At 42.1% G+C, this 17277-nt stretch overlaps 3 protein-coding genes and 1 non-coding gene across 4 annotated transcripts; 2 read left to right on the forward strand and 2 right to left on the reverse strand.

Annotated features, from left to right (window-relative positions):
- Positions 1 to 82: 82 nt before the first annotated feature.
- On the reverse strand, positions 83 to 197 carry M406DRAFT_t78. Its single transcript has one exon. It is a non-coding gene; the product is annotated as a tRNA-Asp (tRNA).
- A 1223-nt stretch (positions 198 to 1420) lies between these two features.
- On the forward strand, positions 1421 to 2748 carry M406DRAFT_71016 (uncharacterized protein; the record flags this gene model as incomplete). The annotated part of the gene is made up of 3 exons (XM_040925389.1): positions 1421 to 1945; positions 1995 to 2531; positions 2626 to 2748. The coding sequence occupies 3 exons, from the start codon at positions 1421 to 1423 to the stop codon at positions 2746 to 2748; spliced, it is 1185 nt and encodes a 394-aa protein (XP_040775405.1).
- A 3590-nt stretch (positions 2749 to 6338) lies between these two features.
- On the reverse strand, positions 6339 to 6593 carry M406DRAFT_224933 (uncharacterized protein; the record flags this gene model as incomplete). The annotated part of the gene is made up of 1 exon (XM_040915711.1): positions 6339 to 6593. A coding segment is annotated over one exon (255 nt), but the record flags the coding sequence as incomplete, so codon positions are not given.
- An 8371-nt stretch (positions 6594 to 14964) lies between these two features.
- On the forward strand, positions 14965 to 15629 carry M406DRAFT_71015 (uncharacterized protein; the record flags this gene model as incomplete). Its single annotated transcript, XM_040925388.1, has 4 exons — positions 14965 to 15033; positions 15083 to 15226; positions 15353 to 15451; positions 15510 to 15629. 4 exons carry the CDS (start codon positions 14965 to 14967, stop codon positions 15627 to 15629), a joined length of 432 nt encoding a protein of 143 aa, XP_040775407.1.
- Between the last annotated feature and the right edge of the window lie 1648 nt (positions 15630 to 17277).

Genomic DNA, 17277 nt, shown 5'->3' on the forward strand with positions numbered 1-17277 from the left:
AGTCCAAAAATTCAGTCTAAAATATCAGATAAATAAAGCACTTATAAAATAATACTAGCAAAGCATAGTACTGCAAAAAATTCTCTCCCGCCGGGAATTGAACCCGGGTCTCGAGCGAATGTGAGGCTTTAGAAATCAAGTTTAACCCTAATCCTAATCCTGACAAGCTCGCATACTGACCACTATACTACGGAAGACGTATGGAAGGTACGACCGACGTTAGCGCCGGGTGTAGTGTGGTTTCCTAATTGTTGAGAACCAGTCTGTCTTCAGTACTTATATACCAAATATAGTAACCAGTTGAGAATATGTCTCATCTATCACAAAAACAAGTTTGAATTGCTACAAACAATTCGCTATACTAGAGTGATGGATAAATAACGAAAAATAAGAGATTCTGTAATATTTCCTCATTATTTCACGGTAATCAGAGATGCAAATATTTCCAACATTCTCCAACACTGTATGCTGATCCAGGGTTAGGGCTATTTTCTTCCGTAGTATAGTGGTGAGTACGAGTTCCTCCAGAGTAGAGTGTCTTTAGCAACAGAGCGTGCTGTGCATACAATTGTGTCCTTAACATGTACACACAATACGATACCATGCATGGCTTTTTTCTCCACAACATAGTGCCATGTATGGCTGTTCTCCCCACAAAATAGTACCATGCATAGCTTTTGTCTCCATAGTACCACGTATAGCTTTTATGTCACTAGTGTGCCATACATGATTGCTATCCCTGTACTGGGCATATGGGGAACTTTGAAAAACACGAGATGCTTGATTGCTTTTGCATTTGTATTTCCTCCAATAATCATCGCAATAACATCTGGTTATCTCGATCTGTGGATTGACAAAACATCAGTAGCTGTTCCATCCTAGTTGACTAATCGCTAGCCCCCTCGTACTCAGAGTTCATTCCATCCACACCTCAGCTTCTGTTGCATTCCGACCTCGATTGAAGCATGCAAATGGATGATGTCTCAGTTACATAAATTGTTGAGAAATTGCATTGCCTTCTAGTTGGTACATCAGCTCCCCCAGTATATACCCATGGAATCTACGCTAATTAACCCAAGTTTTGTCAAACTTGCTATTGCTGTAGCTGAAACTAGGTTTATAACCTGTATCATGACTAAGAGCCAGAATTCCAACTTGCAGTATCAACTAAATCTCTGTTCACTTGGAAAATGCATCTTTATTATATGCAAACTGATTTAGTATCAATGTAATCAGAAGTTGGAGGTATGGGATTGTATGCCAACTTTCAGATGTGCCAGGTGCTGCTCAGGGTCTAAATCCTTCCATTTACGGAATAAAAGCGCTTCGCAGTGTGAGAACCTCCTCCAGCTTCGAAAGTAGGCAATTCAAGTCATTATCAGTTTTCTCAATTTGCAGTATAGCTTTCTCAAAGCTGCTTATGGGTTGTTTTGTTGCTCACATCACTGCAAGCCCTGAGTCGATAAGTGATCTGGCCACAACGACTATCAAAAGAAACTGCCGAGAGCGCGGTCTGCTCGAAGATATTCCTCTTCTGCCAATTGCCTTGAACGATGATCTTCTCAGTCTTGGATATTCGTTCGGAACAATACAGACATGCGATTTCAAAATTCCTGATCTAGATGGGAGCATGATGGAGGGCTGTTGTCTCGAGTTCCAAGAGAATACCTTAGTCTTGCGCGATCTCACCACATCCAACAACGGCGAAGATATTGCAGGCACCGTGCGCAACCAAATACCTGGCAGAATCTGTGGGTTCACTCGGATCTTATGGGATGGTTTTGTATCTGTCACTCAATTACAACTTAACTTCCATCCGGAACTTCGATTTGTTCTTCAGATCTACCCTGAGACTCTGGAAGCTGTGCCCAATCTTTTAAGCAGCTTCAAGAGCCCTAGACCGAGACAACTGCTCGATTTGCAGATTGAGAGAGTGTCTGATAACGTATGTTGTGCAAATCTTTGGCAATAAATAAAGGTCTAATGATTTCCAGGGAAACGTCGTTCATGCATTGCAGAGCTCTGATAGTTCTCGGAGCAGTGAAAAATCCGGAAGCAATAAGCAGATTGAGATTCAATACAATGCTGCAGATAGACAGAACAATGATTATTTGTATCCTGCGGCAACAACTCCGAGTTCTGGTGATCCGGTAGTAACGATTCGAGGTATCAATATTCTTTATATACCTCATGGCACAGATGATAGCACTAGTGGCATGCTAGAAGTTACATCTCTATCATTAGCCTGGGGATATAAAACCTCCGAGGGGCTCAAGAAAATGCTTTTGATGGCAGGATTTACAATCAGCAATCTTCGGAACAGGTCATATGTCTCTGTGCGCGACATCATTCTCTGTTGCTGCTATCGACTGTTCCGCTCAAAACGCGAAAGCAACAGCGAATGCGATGGCAAATTCGAGAAAGAAATTCTCAAGAAGGCCGAGGAGCTTCACCCAGACATTGCAGACGTCGATGCTCAGTTCTCGTTCAAGAAACTCTGGGAGCGAGAAAAGTTTGGCGAGCGCAAGTTTGTACGATATGTATTGCCCAAAAAACTACTTCTTTTGAGCAACTTAAATTGGGCAACACATCATAGAAGCGAAAATATGGCTCTTATGTTGGAAGATGATGAAAAGCAGTAGCTTGTTCTTCGTAAGAGCTGGAAATCGTTCACCTGCATCACGTTCGAGGATGCTCGACGGCTCGGTCAAAGATATCCTCGAGTGGATCGCCTACTGCAAGACTTAGAGCCAGGCCTTGAGTAATCAGGATGGGTTTGTACGGAGAAATGAAAACATGATAGTTTCGATTTGTGCTAAATAATGTACTTCCTACTTTCCGGTTGTATTTATATCCCCCGTCTCTATCTGTATAGCACAGCAAGATGTGGTAGAACATCAAACATTAAAACATGTTGACTGTCTTCGGAATTTCTGCGTAATATCTCTAGATGGGTAGATGAATAGTAGTCTGAAGTAGAAACGTATCTGAGCCTTCCTACTCCAGCCTTCGCTCCGGTAGTAACGAGCTGCTAATGGTTTCCAGCCAAACCGTGCCTTGGCCTATCAAATGATACTGCCGGCCTGCCTATGAAAAAAAATCCTTTTTGCTTCATCACTCAGCTCCTTTGCATTACCAAGCCCAAGCCGGGAAACTATTTCGCTCTCATAATAAAGCGTGATCATTGCAGCAAACCCTTTTTCTAGCTAACATTCCATCGAAGCTCCCCATGCCCTTTCCATGCTTGCATAGCTTCCATTAACATAGTATCATTAATAGCAAAACGGCATTCAAAGCTTTCGCTACCTAGGTTCTGCTGTGATATATTAGTAGATTTTCTCCTGTCGACAGTGGAATACATACGTGGAGGGGTGTAGAAGGCACTCTATGGTGTACTACAAATGGTATAAGGGAAGATGGTTCTTCAATTAATCTATCTCAAGGCACGCTTTGCCAGTTGCTTTTCTGTAGAGCCAGCAACTGGCACTAGTCCCAACTAGGCTAGCGCACCCAGCGACTCACTCCCTTTCCAGTGAATGGCCCAGGTTAGTGAGTCAGTGTGGCCAGCCAGGCCTCATTCACTCGAGGCCCCTATGGCCTCTGCCACAAGTGCCGGCCACGGAAAAACGTTCCTGCTGTCCTCAGCAGCTATCTAGGGGTCATGTGCCCACGTGCCCACGTGTCAGTCTCGCGCTTCTTCGGAGGCCAGGAGAGGCTCCAGGGCTCTGTTTCCCATCCTTTTCAGGCCCAGGGAGGCCTCCAGTCGCGTTGTCAGACGCGTCAATGTTAACAGCCGGAGAGGCTGTGATCTTGGCCGGCCGACCTTGCTTCCTTCATGCCAGCACAGCGTTTCCATCTTCATTGTTATCAGGCAACGGCTTCTTGGAGGGCCGGCCGCGCTTTCTCTTCACGGGATCAGCTGGGCTATCCTTCACGAGGATCTCCGTAGCCTTATCGGAGTGTGCGCATTCGTATTCCTTGATGAGGCCAGGGCACTTGAGACTCCTCAGATCCTTCCAGCGATTGTGCTGTAAGGACCATCTCTTCCATCATACCAGATATTGTACTGTATTCTTGCCATCTCATCGCTCGATCTTCTTGTCCATAATGCAATCGACTTCGTAGTAGTTTTCATCAGATCCAATTGAGTTATCGCTGTTCTCGTTATGCTCAATCGGGCCAGGCTTAGATAGTTAGCGATTAAAGGGATTATTAGTAGGTTTGTATCAACTCAGATACTAAATGCTGACTACTGGATATACTTGAATATCAGCATTATAGTTGCTAGTTTTGAAATCAAGCTCGTAAGCTAAAGATGATACTTTTCTGATAATTGTGAATAAGCCTTTATGAAGAGCTTGCATCTTGTTGCTCTAGCATAGCAGTAGCTTGTATGCCTTGCTAAGTTTTAGCTAAACCTTATTGCTCTTCTCATACTCTTTGTATCAGTATTTAGTATTATATGTATATTTATTATCTATTATAATGATATCTATAGCTAATTGCACATCTTTTTGCAGATATTCATGTATAAAGCGTATTTCGAATAGTTGTTTGGTAATATTAACCAATCAGTTTAACAGTAACTGGATCTTGAATCTGAACAGAAACTCGTAGAGGCTCGCGTTGATAGAGCGTTAGTATAAGTTGTTCAGATTCCACTGCAAAGAGGGAATTAGGTTTATTCAAATCTCGTTAGAGTATTCAGCAGCATAATATCTGATAGCCAGCTCAATATCCTGATTCTTTCGTTCGGCTGCCCCATCAGCCTGAGGATGGTATGCTATGGTTATCTGCAAACGCATGCCAAAGATCTTCCACAAGCCAGTTCAGTAGTCTGAGATAAACTTAGCATTGCAGTCAGAGATAATTGCTCGAGAGCATGCTCAGTTGCTCAACAGCAGCTGTCTGCCCAGAACAGCTCTCCATTGCTTAGCTAAGTAGGTTGAGTAGCCTGGAATCAGTAAAGTTCTCTTGGAGGTTTTGCAAGTAATAAGCATCAGCAAGTTGTAAGCTTTGAAGCCTTTTACCTGCTACGGAATGCCTGTTGATTCAACTGATAGCAGTCCAAGAATGAAGTTGAGGGAGATTGTATGCATAGGTTTAGAGAGGGCTTGAATTAGCTGAAATAAACCTGCTAGCTTCTGGTTTTGCTTCTTTTGAGCGCCACACTCGTAGCAGTAATCGATGTACTGAGAGACGAGCAGTCTCTTCTTTCTGAAATGAAGATCATTCAATTCAGCTATCATGCAGTCTCTGCTGAAGTAGTATTTATTATTATAAGCATTGTACAGAAGTTTCTGCACGAGGGATTGTGGGATGATGAAGCGCTCCTTTCCATCATTGTTGTAGTTGTACAACAGTTAGTTCTTCAGGCGGAATGGGTAGCTGAGCTTAGAAGCAGAGACAATGTTTCTATTGTTTGTTAAGGCAGAAGGCTTTTTTCCAGCTAAACCAACCTTCATCAGGTCTGTGATAATATTACTGTAAACTATATCCTCCTTATATCCTTGCCAGAAGTGCTATCGCATATCTTCAGATATCTATGCTTCTGATAGAATGAGGAAGACTATAGGAAGATTGTTAATCACTATATCAAGAATAGCTGATTTGTTGCTCTGTTATGCCTTTGTATCCTCTATCGCAGACAGCCTTAACAAAGCATTCGGAATGTAATTAAGCTTCCCAGCTAGGTAGTAAATATCGAACTAGTATTAGCTGAGATAGATAGAAGCGTTAACAAGATGTTGGTTCGCACAGTCTATTAACAAGATATCAAGACGCGTTTGGGTAATAATGCTATGCATAGCATTATAATCTGTGAGAACAACTACAGGCTATGCTTAGTTTAACTGAATCAACTTGCGCAGGCGTTTCGTTGCCCAGATCAGACATGCAACTTCTTGCTCAGAAGAACTGTAGTTCATTTCAGCCTTCATCAAACAGCAGCTAAGAAACATCACTAGTTTGATAGCATGCGAAGAAATTAGCTTGCCAGGCTGCCAGGTGTAGTTCTCTTTCAGCTGAAAGACTATTACGCTGAATCCTCGTTGCAAGCAGCTATTCACTTGAACGAACAGCTTCTGAGACAGTTCCATATAGTACAGATGCATCTTCTTGCAGATAGTATCCTGCAAGTTCTCGAAAGCCATTCTTTCAGCATCTGTTGGTTCGTAGTATGTGCGATGTATATAGGCCTGATGCTGCAACTTCTTTCCAGGCGTGATTTTTCCAAGCTTGCAGCCTTCAGCCAGCAGCGATGTTTTGCGCAGTTGAAGCAGCTCCACAAGCTGCACATAGTAAGAGATCATTATTCGCAGGAAACCAGTTGCGCTGAAGTAGATCTCGAGATCTTTGAGATTCCTGGGAAAGGTTATCCTCTGAAAAGCTTCAGTATGCTCCTTTGTAGTAAATAGGCTGAGCATATCGATATAGAAGCCAAGCAGTTCAACAGAAGGAAAGCTGATATAACTCTTTGTAGAAGAGATAGAAATCCCCTTCTTATCGAAAATGCTAAGAGCTGTATCAAGATAATTCAGATAATCTACAAACGAGTTGGAGAAGATCATAATATCGTTAATGAATGCTTTAATGAAGTACCTGTATTCACGAAGCAGTCTATTCATGTATCTTTAAGCGTAAGCGGGCAAGTTGCAGTAGCTCATTAGGGCTACTATTAATTGCTCAAAGCCACAGTGCATAATCATAGTCTGACAGTTTCAGTATTCTGAGTGAACAGGGAACTAGTAGAAGAAAGCTGTGATGTTGATAACTGTAATGTATTGTTTACTGCATATAGCTTTAATTATATCTGACTGAAGAGGAAGAGAGTAGTTGTTAGATACTGCTCACTTATTAAGAGCTCTGAGATCTGCAATGATGCAGCTCTTTTCCTTCTCGTGTACTATATGCTAGACTACGAAGATTAGCAATGCAAACGAGCAGACGTTGTTAGCAAATTCGAGGCAGCTAGCTTCATGCATATCCTCATATACCTGATTGATGAACTTCTTATCTTTGCAAGAAATAAAGTAATAGAAGCAATTCAGCTTTGCATGCTGCTATCTCTCTATCAAGGGAATCTTCATTATCTAGTTCTCTGGCATGTTAAGAGAGCTTTTGTTTTCTCATACAGCTGAGTACTTCTTAACAATCTTCTTAAACTATTGAGCTTTGATGGAGTTCTGCGAACAGATGCGAATGCTGTTGTTGAGGATTATAGCTGGAGCTTCATCTGGAGCCTTGATTCCCAGAGATCTCTTGATGATGGTCGAAGGTTTTCATGTATTGAGATTGTGGTTGTTGAATGGTAGAGCTTTGGTATTCGCGGAAAGGTTGATACCATAAGCTATTCCCATATTGCTTAGGAACTAACAAACAGCATTGCTGTAAGATGTGAAGAATAGGCCTTTTTCGTACAGGAAGTTGCTAATTGAGCATATCTCCGTTTCTGCACCCTTAGCTGTTGCAATGATCTCTGATATGAGATTGAACTCTCTGTTCACTGCCATCTAACCAACAGGAATTCTCAATGAAAATGCAAATTGCATGTTGTATGCACCTATCACATGAGTGTCAGCTGGCTGGTAGATCAATGCTAGTCCTTCCAAGGCAGCTGCTACTGCTAGAGCTTTTACAGCGCTCTTAAAGATAGCTTTGAATCATCCAGTATTCTCATACTCGTAAATAGTGCCCATCTGCATGCCTTTGGGGATCTTGATAGCTCTCTCCATAGCATTGTGCAGAGCTACTACAGAAGGTGAAGAAGCATCAACCTGCGCATTCAGCGCAATGCTGTGAATCGATATAAAAGAGAATAAGCAGCCTTTAAGCAGTTCAGTATATCTTACAGCTATCTGAGCAGTCTCGCCAGAGCTAACAACATAGGCATAGGCCATCCTTACCTTTCGCACTGTAGGTGAGAGAGCCTAATGCTGAACCTTGAAAGGCATCTGGAAGTTGCTTTGCTCTGAGTATATAATAGCCTAGTTCTCATAATTGATAATGGCCTTGCAAGCTTTGAGCTATCCGTTGCTGATAAGAGCTCTAGCGAGTAGATTATTCATGATCTATGCTTCAGTATGCTAGCATAGCAGTTCAGAAGAGCTATCAGCATGCCTGCTACAGATGTAGAAGTCCCATTCAGCATATTTGAATAGCATGATTGTATCCTTTCCTACACTCCCAATCTTTTGAAGCTTGTAAACCGAGATCTCAGCAGCAGGGAACTGACTGAGGAACTATCAGTTTACCAAATCATAACCAGTACTAGTATCTTTGCAGAGAGTCATATCAGATCCGGTGGAAGTAGCTTGTACAGTGATTTTCATGTGAGTGTAACCGCTGATAAGCTTATTCAGCTGCTTTTCGAGCATAGCTTCCGTGAGAATGTCTTCATTACAGTATTGAACCAGTGATATGCTTGTCTCAGGCGAAGTAATTCCAAAAGACATAATATGCTTCAAACATCTCTTAACTTCTTTAAAAACATTCATCTTCTGATCTCAATCCTAGCAAGCACCTACATGCTGAAACATCTAGCTTCGAAAATCAAACTCTCTATTACAGAAGATATATATGCAGTTAACTGAATAATCAACTTCGCATAGATTATAGATGCAGCTTACAGAGCTAGATAATTAAGAATAGTATAATGAGATTAGCAAGAGCAATCATTCAGAACTATCAATTCAGTATATCTGCCTATTGCTAAGCAAAGATAGATTGTTACTATCGTTCTTAGAAAGCATATCTTCATCCTTGTTCTCAGTAATATTATAAGCTTTCTTTTTGTTGGAGGTTGCTAAGCAATTCCAGTTGCATTTCTTGTAATTTTCAGACTTGCTATCCTTTCTAAATCAATTATAATCACAATCGTAGTTGCAATTCTAAGATTTATTGCAGTTAGAATTTCAGTTTTAGTATGAATTGCAATCTCAAAGCTTATATCTTAAGAAACAAGTTATGCTTTTATTATAATAGCTTAATTAATCTTTATTGCAGCAATTATAATTATAATCTCTTCTGCAATTATAATTGCAGTTTTCTTAATGATCTCGGTTATTGCAGCAGTTACTGCTAATACAAGAGTTGTATTTGCAGGCTGGGAAACAGTTTTAACAACTACTCTTTCCTTTGTAATACTCAGAGTAGCATTAATCAGCAATATTAATCAAGATGCTCTTAGCTTGCTCAATCTTCTCTATATACTTATTCAGGGTATTGTAGCAACGAGGAGAAGCAAGGTAGTGCTGAATACATTCATTCATCTTGCTTCAGATATCATTCAAGATGCTCTTCCAGTTGAAATTCTTGCAGTTGAGAATGCTTATATTGTATGCATATTGGAGGTTCTTCTGAATGAACTTTCGCAGAGCAAACTCGTTCTTAGCAATATTTCTCAAGATTAAATAGCTTTTGCAGAATTTTCGCATAGTATGCATAGATTTTATAGCGAATTGCTGAGCTAGAAGATTGGTAACAATGCTATATTCTTCTTAATAAAGCTCAGCATGCTTAGTATTGATTAACTCATTGATCTACTAGTAAATAGCAGCGCTTTGCAGTAAGATGCTGAATATATGCAATATCTTGTTCTCAATATTAGCATTATTCATACTATCTTTAAGAAACTCAAGATAGTTTAGAAAGAACTAAATATCAGTAAAGATAAGATCCTTGCTAACTGTAATCATGCTAACATCTTTAGAGTTATTATATTCAGAGTTGAAAACTCTAAGTTCCTCTTTCTTCATTTTAGTAACATGCTGAATGCTTAATTAATTAGAGAATGAAGTATCATTGTACTGATTACAAGGATTGCCTAATCCAGATCCTAGAAGCTTATTAGAAGAATAACAGCTTTCATTACTGCTTCCTTAGTTGTTGGAATCATTACTCGAATTATCAGGATTATCTCTTCCAGCACTATAGTGAATAGCTCATTAGAGAGCTGCTGGATCTTGTGAAGAGCCAGATACAGCAGAGGATAGATTACTATTGCTAGCCTGAAAGCAAATATCTGAAGCAGTAGCTTTAGAGCTAAGCTTGAAGTAATGTATCAGCTGAGCTAGCATATTAGTTTGTTTACTAACTTGAGTATTGAGAGCTTCTTATTTGATAGCTATTATAGCTTGCTAAGTCTCAAGATGTACTACAGCCTCCAAAGTCTTCCTAATTTCCAGATTTGCATAAATTGCAGCTATCTTAGCATTATCAGCCTGCATCTTAATATAACGAATATACTCTTTGAAAGCAGAGTTGTTTAAAAAGTTAGCTAGTTCTTCAGAATCCTTGTATTGGAGAGTACTAGTCTCGCATTATACAGCAGAGAACTCGAATAGTGCTGAGCTGTTGCTATAATAGTCTCCTGCCTGGAACGGGTTGTTCTAACTAGCAGTCTCTTCTTCTCGAGAAACTATCGCATCTTCACTTATCGAGCATCTGTAAAGAAGTTTAGAGTCTTTGCCTAGCTGTGTTGCTAGACTGGCAGCTAGATTGGCTGTGGTAGTATAGTAGATAGGTGGTTGAATTGGGTTCTTTGAGAAACCGCTCATAGTTAGCTCAGCTTGTCTGATTGTCTTACCAGAGTTAAAATCAACAGTGAATCGCTATTAATCAAGCTAATTAGCAATAAGCAACAGATGAATATGAAGGCTAGAGAATGGTTTAGGCTTCTCAGGCGAGCGTGCTGTAACCAGGGTAACTCGTGGTGTCTGTGCGAGGATGTCTATGGTGCTTGCGAGGATCAGAGTGTGCTTGCTGATTTCAACTGCCAGGGCTTCCACCAGCGACGGGGTAAAAGGAAAAAACAGCTTAGCTGTGAATGCTTGTGAATGCCTGTGGGCGTGTTTTTTGATGAAAAGGCCTGTTCGCGAGGTCTCAGGTGAGCGTAACGCGTCAGGGAAGTCCGTGGCACGGTCTCAGGTGAGCGTGGTGCCAAGGGCTGTTGTGTAGATGGCCACGATCTTCGCGATAGTGAGCTTTTGGTGTTTTGGTCGTTTTCGGGTTGCCAAGGCTGCTGATTTCCCAGGTGGGCGTATCAGCGCAGTGGCTTCGTGGGGTGAATCCTCAAGGGATTCCTCAATGCAGTGTATGATCGTAGCTACCACTTGTAGAAGGCACTCTATGGTGTACTACAAATGGTATAAGGGAAGATGGTTCTTCAATTAATCTATCTCAAGGCACGCTTTGCCAGTTGCTTTTCTGTAGAGCCAGCAACTGGCACTAGTCCCAACTAGGCTAGCGCACCCAGCGACTCACTCCCTTTCCAGTGAATGGCCCAGGTTAGTGAGTCAGTGTGGCCAGCCAGGCCTCATTCACTCGAGGCCCCTATGGCCTCTGCCACAAGGGGCTGGTTTTGGTATCTGTATAGTATCATACCCAGACCTGGCGAAGATATAGAGGACTGAATGCTCAACCATTTTGATTGAGCTGCTTAAAAGTGTTTGATTCGAAAAGCATACATGAACAGGATAAGTAGTAATAGAGTACAGGAAAACATAAACAAGATGAAACAGGAACTTTGTTTTATAGTTAAAGACTCTATGAGTGCTATAAAGAGATCTTATTCCTGCCTGATAACTCCCATAACCTTTGACACGTAGTCCTCTATCTACCAATTTGCACTAAAATCTCTAAAGGTTTCTTTGCACCATCCTCTAGCTGAAGAAACATGCAACCCTCAACAATGGATTATCTCCACTACAAGCATTTAAGTGCTCACTCTAGCTGCGAACAACAGAAATCAATAGACAGAGATTTGGGCCATTTGAAACTTATTCGCTATTTTGATTGAGCGCTGCCACCAATCATTCGGCAGAATTCTGGATTTCGCATCAAATCGGGATCAGGTTGGGCAGGATTGATGTATCCCTGACTCGTTAGAGGTGTCCGTATGATCCGGCGGTGGTAAAAGGCATGAGGGGCTTATCTCTAGAAGTGGAATGGTGGGGGGCATCGAAATGTACTCGTAAGAGATCCTAGTCTGTGCAGTACGAGTGGGAGGGCATTGCAAAGATAGGAAATAAAATCAAACCAACGAACTAGGTAGCTACTGCGAAAAGATATTCAGGGAAACTATAAACCTGTATGCGAGAGTCACTCCGCCACCAATCACCAGCCTGTGAATAGGCTGCCTGCTAGCTAGTCTCTCGACTCGTAGGGGAGTAGCGATATTCATGGGTCTCAAGGACAGCAATCTGCATTCCTTGGTGCTAGGTGGGAGAGTCGAAGTTTCCAGCCTTGCCGAGACTATGCTTTTCCAGATGCTTCAGGCACTTGACTACCTTACCTCGATCGACATTGTCCATCGAGACGTGAAGCCAGAGAACATCCTTTACATGCTGGGTCCAGACGGCTAATACACTTTTCAGCTTGGGGATTTCGGTATCTCCAACCGACTATCTTGCGCGACAACTTTCGCTGGCAGTTTACCATATGCAAACTCTGAACTATTCGACAAGACTCTTCCTGGAAATCAAGGCAAGCTGGATATTTGGTCCCTCTTTGTCACTGTCATGTGGACGCTCGACGTCGATGGTTTGCGTGAGCTCATTGAATCTGGCAAGTTCAAAACCCCAAGCGAAGTGCGGTCTGCAGCCTTGAAGAGGGTGCATCAAGTCGCAGTTATAGGAGGAATGGCACGAACTGATCCGGCAGATCGCTGGTCAGCTGCCCAGGCACTCACTCAGTGTTTCAAAGGAGAGGGACGGAGTACCCCAAGAAGCCGAATACCAACCCCTAATCCAGCAGAGACTCAGAGTAAGCAGCCAACACTCTACAGAACCTCGTTTTCGCTTCAAAAAATGCCGACTGCCTTGGCCAGCCGGACGAGGTGAGGCGGACCTTTCTCCTTTACGAGACTTTTCGCTTCGGTCTCGTACACCAATCAGAAAAGTCATCACGCAATGTCCCAAGAGAATGCTTGGCCAGGTTCCAGAGCTGTGATGATGATCTTACGAACACCAGCTCAGACCATGTAAATAGATTCGGATATTACTGTAGAGCTGAAGTTGCGAATTGCAGATCAAGCAAAGCCAAGTGTTCGATTCTGTTATCTGTCATCTTTCTTCCTCTTCAGTAGTAGAAGATCAATTTTTAGGCATGAAATATTATTGTTTATTGTCCGAGCTAGTGCTTTTATCAAGACAAATCATGGGCAATACTTATTGATCAAAACCTGCTGGCATAGGATATACAGACAGGAATAGTCACTAGTTACTAATCCCGGGATGTATTAGCTCCGGATGTAAGCAAATCAGAGATTTGTAGGTGGAGTTGTAGCACGGTGGCTGGCAAGCATCAATACTCGCGCATCTCTAAGCGCATCTTATCAAGTTTTCAGCTGCCGAGTCTTACATGGCGGGCAACTTCAACGATAGTGCAACAATGTTACTTACGCTGCTACAGAAACGCACAGCTAAAAATATTGCGAAGTCAGTTATGAAGATTCCAATACTGCTATGGTCTAAAATCGGAATAGATAAGCGAGATACAATGCTACAAGAACTACAGACATATCTTCGGAATAGCAACAATCAGAGCATTGCGATTCTTATTCAAGGCAACCCTGAACTGGGCGTTCAAATATTGCGGGAGAAGGTTAAATCTATGCGACAAGGTCAAAGCAAAGAGTAATTCTTACTACCCATCTATCTAATAACATATCAGCAGCTAATTTCTGGTAGGAAAAACAACAGCCATGAGGGATCGGAACAATGATCAGAGCACAAACTCCATTCCATATACAGGTCATGAGAGAAGATATGAGTAACAAGGGCTAGTCAGGATTCAACGAGCGAAGAATTGTATAGATTAGATAATTCATGGTTTGACTCATCTTCGGGTTTTGCAATTGATGAGCTTAAGCAGAGCAACTTTCGGTATTATGATAAGTATCTTTTGAGTCTGTTCTTGATCTTTGAATCCATATAGGCGCGCTTAGGTTAAAATACTCTTTCCCAGCAGCTATCAGTAGATCTCCAGAGCGCTTCATAGAGCATCAACTCATTGAGGAGGCAAGAGCAGATGTTCCTTAGCTAAGCCCTGCAACTAGCTTGATTATATCACGTGACTTGCGGCGCATCTTTAGAAATTACGACTTATTGATAAAGAGCTCCCTTTTTCGATGGCGTTAACAACGTATTCTCGAGAATACAACAGCTTTTCACAAGCTTCAGGTTCAAGTCTTAGCAGCTGCTTCGCATGAAAATACCCATACAGGTGATCATGGCACTTGTTACATTTGGGAAGCGTTATTTGGCTATACAGCCGAGGTGTGGCAGCTGTGCTGGCGTGATTTTTGCAAGCGAAGAGGTCACAGCTTGTAAGATTTATTATTCGTTTCTTTCACATGGTTGTTGCTAATTCGCATAGTACATGCAGATCTAAAAACAACTGGGAAATTCCTTTTCCCAGAACTCGGCCATCAGTTCACATACATCGATGGATTCCGCCTATGCTAGCAACCGTTCTGCTCAGTCTGCACGCATTCGCTGAGACCTGTAACTATTCATTACGATTGCACTTATATATTTGTTCAACAATACAATGCGAAGAGGTCTCAGGCACTTGCTCATCTCTACATGATCGCATTATATCGGAGTTTCTGGCTTAGAGCATTGCCACTTCGTCTCAAAGACGGCTGTTCCTGCGACACAAATGCTTTGAAAATCGTGGCTGATAGAATTGAGATCCTGGAGCTGTGCTGTTTGCCTTCTGAGATTCTCGAGATTATCCGAGCTTTCGTGCTATATGTTTTTTTTTAGCGATTCGTTGCGATGATCAGCGCAGCCCATTGTGCAAGGCATTTGCTGCAGCGTTCAATCCTTCTGAATGATATTGAATTTTTCGAGCGTGGGCAGCTGCCTTTACTTATGCCACCAACCCGCGGGCATATAGTGAGACTGATGCTTGACTCGGACGGCATCAAAAGAATTGAACGTCTTTGTTTTCCTTCCTGAAATGTCGGAATATTGCGCATATATTGTTGAGGATGCAAAAGCTTTTACAGGCATTATGGCTTCATTTATGGTATATCCCTTCTATGTATTATAAATTACAGAAACTGATTTATATTTAGGATGAACACATAAGCTTAAAGCTTCCAGCAAGCTTATTACGTTTTCCTATATGGGATACGCCAAATCCTTCTAATGATTCTGTTTACTTCAGCATGATAACGAATGCGATGCAACAGCGCCTGAACTCCTGGGAACGATACTATGTAATCGATTTTAAAAGAGTTATAGATATTACATTCTTCTTCTCTGGTGGGGACTTTTTTGGGATTTACCCGCATAGAAGGGCTGATTCATGTGCTTTATCAACTTATTACTTATTTTCGAAACAGCGCCAGGATTCTTGCATCCGGATCTACCTTCCGATCACGCATTGCAACGAAGTTCTTCAGTTAGGTATCCGTGAAGCTGATTCTGAACGGAATATTCTGGTATGTATACTGCATAATAAATATCTTACATAATTTATACTAATCTCTAGTACATTAGCTACGCATGCAACTTAATGGAGACATTGTTCTCGGGGCTCAACTTGCACTGTTGTATTGCGATAACTTGCTACCTGCTTGTGAACCTATGTGTGGCAGTGGCCATAGGGGCCTCAAGTGAATGAGGCCTGGGTGGCCACCTGACTCACTGGCCTGGGCCATTCAATGGAAAGGCAGTGAGTCGCCAGGTACGCTAGCCTAGTTGGGACTAGTGCCAATTGCCTTTCTATATAGAAGGCAATTGGCAAGCGTGCCTTGAGATAGAATAATTGAAGAAGCATCTTCCCTTCTACCATTTGTACAGCCCCTAGAGTGCCTTCTACACTATGTTTCTGTTATACAACGAGCAACCAAGCTACGAGCATATCAATCTTCTCAGTGTATATTGCTGGAGGTCTCCTTCTGAAGAGCGATTCTCTTTTGCAGCACTACAGTACAAGTACTGATTCTCACAATTTATTACATACTCATCAGTTGCGCCTTTATCTAGCGTTATCTCTGCCTATACGTATCAAGACGAATAGGGATCTTGCATGGGAATCCTGCTCGAAAACGAGAACAGCAGCCTCCGAGCTCTTGAACAATGTTGTATAGGCGTGGATGCTCGCTTAAAAACTACAAAGCCAACCCGCATTTGCTGGCGTACGTATAACGCTGCATAGGAAGATATGAAGGGCGATCAAAGAATAGAGATCAAATTTGATTCTTGTTCTGAACATACGCACGAGAACTCTGAATAGCAATGCAATACTATGTATGGTTTGCTTTATTTCTTATTCTCGAAACAATCAATCAAGCTATTTATCTGCAATGAGCAATTTTGATTGAGCTAGCTAAATCGAGGGGGATATTGTTAGATAATCTAAACCAGAAATCCTTCTCAATTGTGGGTAGTTTTCAAGTCATCATCCAAAACATAATATACTATGCTGTCTTTCAATATTTTAGCAAATACGCTTCTTCCTCTTACAATCTGGAGAAGCTATCTGTCGATTGATACTTTACATTCTTCGCCCTACGCTGTTTTGAGAGTATATGATCTGCCATGCTTGCCTAGCATACCCAGCATTTCCATTCGGATTCATGCATCTTGACTGCGAGGTATTGGCTCCGCCAGAAGGTCAGCTTCGTGCCATAGTTTGTTTATGCGAGGAAAAAAGCTCGTATTGCAGTGCGCTAAAGAGAAGAGAAAAGAAGAGAAAAGCCACGAGGGCGACTAACTAAAGCTATCAACAGGTCTGGCTGTTGGCTGGCTGGCTGGGCCGTGCACGGCCTAGGGCCAGTGAGTCACTGGCCCTCGCACATTGTTTCGTACATTGCATCCGGGATTGGCAATGTTCTGCGCAGAGCTCGGGCCTGGTGTAGATAGGGCTGCAGTAGATGCAGAGTGAGACTTGGCTGTTATTTCTTCAAGGATCTGCTTCGATAGCCGCGGATGTCTCTTGATGAAATCAATCGCTTCTTCAATCTCTTTGCTATGCGATCTGACGTTCAGATAGCTGTCTTTATCTGAAAGCCTAGGATCGCGTGGAACGTAAGGGATGAGATAGAAGCTTGCAAAGTCGAACAACCATAGCTGTGTAGTAACGCCAACGCATGTCATTATCCAGATAGGCTGTTTCGCCGGAAGAGTTACACAGAATGCTGCGGCAGCTTCCAGTGCTTGGAACTCAACTTAGTTCAAATCTGTTTAACCTGCACTAGCCTATTTGGCTTTCATGAAAAGAACCGCTGCTTTATTCAATTCATTTAAGTCTTCCACGATAAGG

This window comes from Cryphonectria parasitica (assembly GCF_011745365.1).
Source record: "Cryphonectria parasitica EP155 unplaced genomic scaffold M406scaffold_5, whole genome shotgun sequence".
NCBI lineage: Eukaryota > Fungi > Ascomycota > Sordariomycetes > Diaporthales > Cryphonectriaceae > Cryphonectria > Cryphonectria parasitica.